Source organism: Ruditapes philippinarum, unplaced genomic scaffold (genome assembly GCF_026571515.1).
Source record: "Ruditapes philippinarum isolate M1 unplaced genomic scaffold, ASM2657151v2 ctg4320_1_1_1_1, whole genome shotgun sequence".
NCBI lineage: Eukaryota > Metazoa > Mollusca > Bivalvia > Venerida > Veneridae > Ruditapes > Ruditapes philippinarum.
In genome coordinates this window covers 54,245-64,425 of record NW_026857095.1, presented here as the reverse complement: position 1 = coordinate 64,425, position 10,181 = coordinate 54,245, and the positions used below count along the sequence as shown (strand labels likewise).

At 34.4% G+C, this 10,181-nt stretch overlaps 1 protein-coding gene across 1 annotated transcript; it reads right to left on the bottom strand.

Moving 5' to 3' along the window:
- Positions 1-7,568, bottom strand: LOC132748758 (uncharacterized). The gene is made up of 5 exons (XM_060738393.1): positions 6,333-7,568; positions 5,205-6,117; positions 882-4,819; positions 601-669; positions 1-297 (listed from the first exon to the last, which is right to left on the bottom strand). Exons 1-3 carry the CDS (start codon positions 7,566-7,568, stop codon positions 1,731-1,733), a joined length of 5,238 nt encoding a protein of 1,745 aa, XP_060594376.1. The 3' UTR covers positions 1-297; positions 601-669; positions 882-1,730.
- Positions 7,569-10,181: the final 2,613 nt, after the last annotated feature.

Here is a 10,181-nt window from a genome sequence, read left to right as displayed (position 1 = left end):
CCTTTGTTAAAATTATGCCCTTAAAGATGTAAAGGAATAAATATCAACGAGGCTGAGTTCGTTCAATACTTTTAATTGAAATGTCCATTCATTGTATGATCTCAGTATATTACTATATTAATATAAAGCTTCCAGTAGATTTAACCCAAGAGGTTAAAGTTACATCACATCTTCACATCAAGCACTTGTTTAAGCACCAATCAATATATAATCAGTATCAAATGTAGATATCAATATGAAGATCAATATGAAGATTAATATGTAGATCAATAAGTAGATCAATAAGTAGATCAAGCCCTGAAACAAACAAATATAGCAATACTAAATACATGTACATACTGAGATCATTAACACACATCACAATATATACAATTTAAGTCATAGCATGATTATAACAAACATCTCACATCAAATAGCCAATATAACAGTCATTAAACCATTACATCAATTAATTACTTCTAAATTAATGACTGAACATTCCAAGTACTGTTTTCTGTATTATATTAAATATTAAATAATTCAATCCAGTGGTCTATTAAATGAATATAGTAAACTTATAAAATAGTAAAACAATAATATGACTTGTACAATTATACATACCAATTGTGGATTGGACTCAATGACACTCATACAAAAATCCTCTCAATCTTGTGATGTTACTGCAACATACTGTAATTAAACATGTGCACAATAGAGAATGACAGTGATTTATATTAATTACTGCAAATAGATATTACTTTAAATATGCTGCCATTATCAGATGCATTGTAAACAAATCATGTACAATATACATGAATATCTTATTTTAATAAACTTTAGACACACAGCTCATTTGTAACTCACTTAAACAAAGTAAGCAACCAATATTAAACTTCACCAACCTCAATCCAAAATCCAAAATCCTATTTAAGAATTAATAACCAAATTATTATTTTAAACAACTGAAAAACATGTCTGCCTTCTACCAAAAACTGATGACAACTCAGAAAACGGCGGGAACAATTACACGCATGATTAACTAATAAAACAGCCAAGGGAAATCACTCCTACAGATTTCAATCAATAAACTACAACTGATTATTTCCCTTTGGTTACACACTTCCCTGCTTTGAGAAAATGACGTCCCGTCATTGTCATGTCAAATGTCATTGTCATGTCAAATAGTAATGTCAAATAGTCTGTCAGTTAAAATATATTTAGCAACATTTCATGGAAGCAAACATTCCCCTTTATAAAGGTTATCCTACAATTAAGAACAAAATGTTTGTCTTTCCATAAAATAACTATACATCATATCATTGTAACAGCATCAAAAATACAATGCTGTATTTTTAAACAATATACATTTCAATACAAAAAAATGGTTTTAATTTAAAGCATATAAAATCAGTATGTTTGCATAGTGTCTCAAAACGACATAACTTTCTCTCGCAAATATCGCGATCAACGTGCTAGCATATAACGTCGCGAAAAAACAATTTCAAAGCAACAAAATAATCATACTTATTGCGAAAAAAACATATGCGTCATGTCGCGAATTATGATCAATAATCATATTTCCTGCAAAAAATATGCTCAACTTCTCTCTTCTCGCCCCTTCTTTGGAACATATGCGTCCTCGCAATAAATCAATATTAAAAACATATTAAAACACATTTAATTATCTCAAATTTGTATTTATTGGTACAGTAAAGTACAATTTTCAATTCAATATCAATTCAATATAGCATTTATTTCATTATAGCATCAACAATTTTCCTTGCAGTGTCTATTTCTATATTCTTCAACACACCTGAAGCAATCATAGATTCCAATGCTTGTAATCTGTGATCATACTGTGGTCTAGTGTTAATAATGCTATGCATATGATAGTCTTTGTATTTGTCTGGTACTCTCTTCGTTCTCTCTGATTTTCTAGTCGGTTCTGGTGGTAACTGTCGCTTTCGTTTCTTCACTCCAATTCCTTCTGTCTCCTGCTTCTTTACTGTCTCTCTGTCTATGTCTTGTAATGTTCTATCTTCTCTACTTGTATCTTCTTCTGTCATAGTTTCATCTGTCCTACTTTCAGTTAAACGTTCTTGAATGTTGGTTTCATCTTCTGTCTCTACACTACAGGTTATATCTGAATCTTCTTCTATTAGGTGAAGTTGTTCTAGATGGTCAGTTTGAACATCTCTCTCCTCCTCTATTTTCTCTTCTTCAACCAGTGATTCTGCTTCTTTAGAATCGTTTGGTTCAGTAACTACTGCAGGTTCTTCTATTACTTGTACGCTGTCTTTGATTATGCTTGTATCTTCAACATTTATATCAATGAAAGGTACTTCTGTATCTACTTCAGATTCTTTCTCACTTTCAGTATGATTACATCTTGACTGATAGGCGTCCCCATCTATTTTTGTTTGTGAAACAAATATATCATCAATTTCATCATCTGAATCTTCTGAGTCTGTGACGTCACATGTTTTCTTTCCGGATGCATCCCCTTTATCTCTATCTTTCTCCTCTGCAGATTCTCTGTTTTCTGTCTCATTCACCTCTTCTATGTTCTCATTTGCTTCTTCTTGGTATTCAACTAGGAATAGATGATTTCTGTGTAGTGTGCGTTCTTTGCCGTTGTTTGATTTGACTAAATACACTGGAATGTCTTTTCTTGGTTGATCAATGACTTTATAAATGTCTTCTTCGAACTTGTCAGCTAACTTGTGTTTTCCTTCTTTATGAGCCAAAATCTTCACTAAAACAAAATCTCCTATCTCAATCTTTGCACCTCTAACTTTCCTATCATAGTATTTCTTCTGTTTCGCTTTTGCCAAATCCATGTGTTTCTGTACAATCTCCTTACTTCTATTCATTCTTTCTTTTAAATCTTCTATATATTCCTGAGTTGTTTTCTTGATTATTGTATCTTCTTTGGCTTGTTCAAAAGTTATATCAATGGGAAGTTTTGGTTTCCTGCCGAACATAAGCTCATATGGTGATACTTTGGTTGTCTCATGTGGAGTACAGTTGTATGCAAATACTAGTGAGTTGATGTACTTCTTCCAATCGCTTTTCTGTGAGTTTTCGAGAGTCCCTAGCATATCCAAAAGCGTTCTATTGAATCGCTCTGGTCCGGAATTACCTTGCGGGTGGTAAATTGAAGTATGAGATTTCTTAATGTTGGTGATTTCACAAAGTTCTTTGATAAGTTGAGATTCAAAGTTAGCTCCTTGATCTGAATGTAGTCTTGTTGGAATTCCGTAATGAATGATGAAGTGATTGTAGAAAGTTTCGGCAGTAGTTTTGGCAGTCTGATTCTTAGTTGGAATAGCTAATGCGAATTTAGTAAAATGATCCGTTATGACAAGTATGTTTCCATATCCTCCTTTTGATGATTCCAGTGTCAGATAGTCAAAGCAAACTAATTCCAGTGGATAGGTTGTATGAACATTAACAAGTGGAGCTCTTGTGTTGGTTTGACTCTTTCTTCTCAGGCATCTGTCACATTTTGAAACAAAATTATCAATATCTGTTGTCATTCCAGGCCAGTAAAATCTTTCTTGGACCAATCTTCTGGTTCTTTCTTTTCCTGGATGTCCTACATCTGTATGTAATCCGTGTAAAATTTCTTCTTTATAAACATCTGGTATGCATAGTTGCTCTTTCTTGTTGTCATCTTCAGTTGTTTCTCTAAATAGGATTCCTCTTTTGATCTTTAAGTGGTTAAAATTCTTCTTCATAATCTGGTCTTTCTTATCAAAACATTTATCTGGAATGGTCTTATCTATCACTGCTATCCTCCATCTGTCTAGTAAAGGATCTTCTCTTTGCTTCTTTCTTATCTCTCTCATCTCAATCTGGGCCATTGGTTGACTGGGGTCTTCTGTTGCATCTATGATGTTGACATTCATTGTTTGAGTCTCTGCATATGGAATACTTACTACACCACATATTGCTCTCACCATGCTGTTATCTATGGTTGTTCTTTCTTCCTGATCTTGAATGGTTGTATCGGTAGGATATCTGCTCATGGCGTCAGCATCTGTATTTTTCATTCCAGGTCGATAGTGTATCTCGAAGTCAAATTCTCCAAGCGCTGCTGCCCATCTTTGACCGGTTGCATCCAATTTAGCTGAAGTCAGCACATAAGTCAAAGGATTGTTGTCTGTATATATGGTGAAATGATTTCCAGTCAAATAATCTTTAAATTTCTCAGTTACTGCCCATTTTAATGCCAAAAATTCTAGTTTATAAGCTGAGTAATTCTTTTCCGATTTCGAAAGTGATCTTGAAGCATATGAAATAACTCTTTTATGTTCTCCTTGTTGTTGGTATAGTATCGCGCCAAGTCCTATTGTCGAGGCATCCGTATGTAGCTCAAAGGGTTTGGAGAAATCCGGATATGCCAATATAGGTGGGGATGATAAGGTTATCTTGAGCTCTTCAAATATGTCTTGCTCTCTCTTTGTCCAATTCCATGGTTTAGTTGCCTTTTTCTTGCATCCTCTCTTTGAAGTGTTGTGGGGTATAAGTTCTGCTAGTGGTCTGGTGATTTTGCTGAATCCTTCAATGAATCTTCTGTAATAGCTGGCAAATGAAAGGAAAGAATGTAGCTCATCTGAATTGTTCGGTGTTGGCCAATCACGTACTTTCTGGATTTTGTCTGGATCTGTTTCTATGCCTTCACTGCTCACGACATGACCTAGAAATTTGACTCGTTGTTTGAAGAATTCACATTTTTCGGAAGCTAGTTTCAGGTTACATGACTTCAGGCGGGTGAGTATAATATCCAATCTTTCAAGATGTTGTTCATAAGAGTCGCTGAAGATGATTAAATCGTCTTAATAGATAACACAGATTTTCAGGTTGAGGTCTCCAAGACATTCCTCCATTAAGCGTTGATAAGTTGCTGGGACGTTAGTTAATTCCGAACGGCATTTTGTTGAATTCCCACAATCCTAATGGTCCTACTGTAAAGCATGTTCTTTCTTTATGTCCTTCTTCCACTTCTATCTGATGATATCCTGATTTCATGTCGATGGTTGAAAAATATTTGGCTCCATGTAGACAATCAAAGATCTCTTCTATTCTGGGCAATGCATAGGAGTCTTTAATGGTTCTTTCATTGAGCATCCTGTAGTCAACACATAGCCTTAACTTTCCAGATTTCTTCCTAACTAGTACAATATTTGAAGCAAAGGGTGATTTTGAAGGTCTTATAATACCACACGCCAATAGTTGTTCTAGATGTTGTCTTACTTCATTTATCATTGATGGTGGAATCCTTCTATGTCGTTGCTTGAATGGTGTAGAGTCTAATAGATCAATTCTATGTTTAACCCTGTTACACTGTCCTATGTCTATGTCGGAAGTTGAAAATATATCCCTATGTTTCATTAAAAGTTGTTGTAGTCTTGTTCTTTGTTCCTCTGTCAACGAGTTGTTGTCCAGATTCAATTCTAATACTATTCTGGCTCTTGCTCTGTCTAACTCTTCACCTTCCAATTTGTGTAATGCTTCATCTGTGATGTTAACTGGTTGTAATTCGCAAATCATCTCTTTAGGTGAAATTGTAGCCGTGTTGGTTGTAAGATTCGATAAGGTTATCTTCATACAATGGTTATTCCCATATTCATACTTGACTAATGCTGGTGTGACATCTATGAATTCTGGTATAGAAGCATCCTCAGTTTCCTGAAAAATGGCATTTGTCACGGGATGATATATCTCTTTATCAGTATAAACATCAATGGTGATGGTCTCATTTGGCCTTATCAATACTTTATAGGGTGCGGCACTTCTTACAATGGCGATTCTGTTTTTATTGTGTTGCAGTTTTCTCTTTCTAAGCTCAATGGTTCTGAAACACAAATACCATGGTATATAAAGTTTGCTTCTCTGTAAAAATTGGTCTCCAAAATTGTCCTTACATTCCTTTAGAAGTATGTCTAAAATGTTGGTTCCTAAAATGACTGGTGTTCTAGCTGAATAATTAGTATCCGGTACAATCAAAAATAAACAAGTGTGATTCTTGGACTCTGGAATTCCATTCGGTATACTGATATCTGCTTGAATGTATCCTAAATATGGAAGTGTTGATCCGTCAGCACATTCAATATGAATAATCTCTGTGAGTGGCTGTAATTCAATATCTGACAAGTTATTCCTATAAAATGATTCCGCAATTAAGCTGCAACTGCTTCCTGTATCTAAAAGAGAAGAAGTATTGTGACCATTGATACTGATGTTAGCCTCGTTTGTATCTCCAAATAATTTAGGATCTTTCTTAACAGTTGTGCTATAGTTCGATCCAACAACTGCAGCACTCACTCGTTTAAATCCTTCTTTGTTACCTTGTCTTGTTTATCTAAATCTTTCAAGTCGGTTCTGCAATTTCTAGCTAGATGACCTCTTCGATTACAACGATAACATGTTCCTTGGAATGTTGTTGATGCGAGTGGTCTTGATGGTATATACCTACCTCTACCTCTTCCTGTGAAGTTTCCTCTGTTAAAATATCCTCTTCTGTAAGGTCTACTTCCAAATCCATATGTTGTTCTTTGTTCTTCTTTCATGTCCTTTTCTTTCTGAAGGTTATCAAATTTCTCATTCAGTTGCTGAAGCATTGATCTGAGTTCCTTCATTTCAGTATTTTCCTCTTTGTCCATCTTTTGTGCTGTGTGACATGTCTTGGTTTTTACATCTGTCTTCATCTCTGCCTCCATCTTCCGTAACTCTATCTTAAATGCGTCATAGTCCGGTATTGTTGCAAACTTGTATTGGGCAATGTGTTTCAAGTCGATTCTCAAACCTTGATAAAGCACTTGCTTTAATAACTCTTCTCGTCTATTTATAGCTCCTAAATCAATTGCTTGAGAATACAATTCCTCCAATTTCGCTGCATAGGTGTTGATGCTGTCTGTACCTTGAGTACATGAATAGAACTTTTTCATAACTGTCTCCTGGCTCTCTATATTTCCATAAGTACTATCCAGTTTCTTTAAAATTTCCGCTACTGTAACACCTGTACCAAGTCGTCTAACAATGTCGCTTGCTGTACCTCTCAATGCTCTCCTCATACCTAATAATACTTGTGCCTCTGTAAAAACTTTTTCACTCAGTAAAGACTGTACCTCAAACTTGAATGCTTCATATGTTACATCTCCTTTGTTTTCCTCTCCATAGAAGTTAGATAACTTTGGGAAGTGATATGATCCTGTAAGTCTTATAGGTGAAGCTGATGCTGTGGTTGATGGTAAAGTACCAGTCAAACTTGTATAGTCCGAAGCATCTTCTGTTTTTATCTTTGTACTGGATGTTGTAAGTGTTGGAAATTCAAGACTTGATGATGGTTTTGTATGTGCTTTCGTCGGTTTTAATTTATCTGCATCCTTTTCATCTTCCCGTTTATTAAATCGTTTCAAAAATTTCACCAAATCCTCCGCACCTCCAAGTTCCGGTCTAAGTTTGAGTTCATGAAAAGCTTCTATCAAATTAACATCTTCCTCTGTTAGATCTACGGATTCCATATCCTCGGTAGATTTTGTAGCTTTTTCTTCTCCTCCCTCTGCTCCTTTTTTCTCATCCATTTTAAAATCAATTTAATTTCAACAATATAAATAAAGCTAATGCAAAAGACTGAAAATTCAAATAGATTATTATCAGTAATATTCTGCTCACCAAGAAAAGAATTTCTTTTATAAAGTAACCCTTTTCAAAATTTAATCAGCATATTCTATAAAAATAATCAGTAATCTTTCCCTGAAATTGCACAATATTACACTGTTAAATATATAAAGTACCCGAATGATAATAAATTATCAGAATGATAATCAATTATCAATATATTTTGTAAAATAGCAAAATATACTGTATATATATATGTTATGTTTTAAAGTATTTCACCTGTAAAATGCAAGAATCTTGCTAAAATATTCAAATGAAGTAATCAACAAGCTGTTGATAAGCCTATAAGACTGTAGAAATAATAAACTATCACTTCAATAAGTAAATAAATGAATAAATTTAAAGCAAATATAAACAGTTTAACAACAAGAACCGGTTGAACCGGGTGATGCTCCCCGAGAAGGTTCTGGACACAGGAAAGTATAATAAAAATGAACAAAGGGCAATAACTCCAAAATTACACCAGGCTTTGTTTAGGTTCTTGAAGCGTTGCAGTTCTATCCAATTATATCTAGCTACCTACAAAGTTTCATGTTGATATCTCTAATAGTTTTAAAGTAATGTCCAGGACAAAAGTCAAAAAGTAAAAATAAACAAAGGGCAATTACTTCAAAATAAGGCAAGGCAGAGTAATGATTCTTAAGCACTGCACTTCCACCCAATGAGACCTATCTATCTACAAAGTTTCATGTTGATATCTCTTATAATTTTAGAATAATGTCCCAGACAAAGTTCAAAGTGTCAAAATGAACAAAGGCAATAACTACAAAAGAAGGCAAGACAGTGTTACAGTTCTTGTGCACTGCAAACTTACTCAATGAGATCTATCTACCTACAAAGTTTCATGTTGATATCTCTTATACATTAAGAAATATGTCCCGGACAAAGTTCAAAGTGTAAAAAATAAACAAAGGGGGATAATTCAAAAATTAGGCAAGGCAGAGTCAAGGTTCTTGTTCACTGCACACCTACTCAATGAGATCTATATACCTACAAAGTTTCATGTTGATACCTGTTATACTTTTAGAGTTATGTCCCGGACAAAGTTCAAAGTGTAAAATAAACAAAGGGGGATAATTCAAAAATTAGACAAGGCAGAGTTACGGTTCTTGTGCACTGCATACCTACTCAATGAGAACTATCTACCTACAAAGTTTCATGTTGATACCTCTTATACTTTTAGAGTTATGTCCCGGACAAATTTCAAAGTGTAAAATAAACAAAGGGGATAATTCAAAAATTAGGCAAGGCAGAGTTACAGTTCTTGTGCACTGCACACCTACTCAATGAGATCTATCTACCTACAAAGTTTCATGTTGATACCTCTTATACTTTTAGAGTTATGTCCCGGACAAAGTTCAAAGTGTAAAATAAACAAAGGGGGATAATTCAAAAATTAGGCAAGGCAGAGTTACGGTTCTTGTGCACTGCACTTCTACTCAATGAGATCTATCTACCTACAAAGTTTCATGTTGATACCTCTTATACTTTTAGAGTTATGTCCCGGACAAATTTCAAAGTGTAAAATAAACAAAGGGGGGTAATTCAAAAATTAGGCAAGACAGAGTTACGGTTCTTGTGCACTGCACACCTACTCAATGAGATCTATCTACCTACAAAGTTTCATGTTGATACCTCTTATTCTTTTAGAGTTATGTCCCGGACAAAGTTCAAAGTGTAAAATAAACAAAGGGGGATAATTCAAAAATTAGGCAAGGCAGAGTTACGGTTCTTGTGCACTGCACTTCTACTCAATGAGATCTATCTACCTACAAAGTTTCATGTTGATACCTCTTATACTTTTAGAGTTATGTCCCGGACAAAGTTCAAAGTGTAAAAATAAACAAAGGGGAATAATTCAAAAATTAGGCAAGGCAGAGTTACGGTTCTTGTGCACTGCACACCTACTCAATGAGATCTATCAACCTACAAAGTTTCATGTTGATACCTCTTGTTGTTTCAAAGTTATGTCCCGGACAAGAAAAGGGGACGGACGGACGGACGGACGGACGGCCGGACGGACGGACGGACAAGGCGGCGACTATATGCTCCCCCGAAATTTTTTCGGGGAGCATAATAAAACTGAATTATTTCCAAAAAATTTAATCTATATTGCTTATACTTAAGTACAGTATGCTGATAAACCAATCTGGCTTTCTGATTTCCAAGTGTATACTATCACCAAGTGTATAAGGACATCAATCAATATTTTCTATCAATTTCAATAAAATATCAATAAGTTTCTATCAATTTCAATCAAAATCAATGTATACTCAGTAAATACTTTCTAAATTCCAAGTGTAGTAATACTATAATGCTTATAAGCCTTTAGACTTTATGCATGTATGGTGTGGTAGTGGTACCAATCTAAACCAATCACTCTTCAAAATCAAGAATTTGTGAACAATTCAACAAATTTGACACAAAATAATTTTTAAATCTGTAAATAATTACATAAGACAACAATGCAAGTCTTATTTATATTACGGTTTAATTTTGTCTTTTTATTTTATTAA

Coding starts and splice junctions, on each gene's coding strand:
- LOC132748758 (XM_060738393.1), bottom strand. CDS start 7,568: ATGGATGAGAAAAAAGGAGCAGAGGGAGGAGAAGAAAAAGCTACAAAA. Junction 6,118..6,332: donor ATTTAGATAAACAAGACAAG/GTAACAAAGAAG, acceptor ATTGAATTACAG/CCACTCACAGAGATTATTCA. Junction 4,820..5,204: donor AGAACAACTATTGGCGTGTG/GTATTATAAGAC, acceptor TTATCTATTAAG/ACGATTTAATCATCTTCAGC.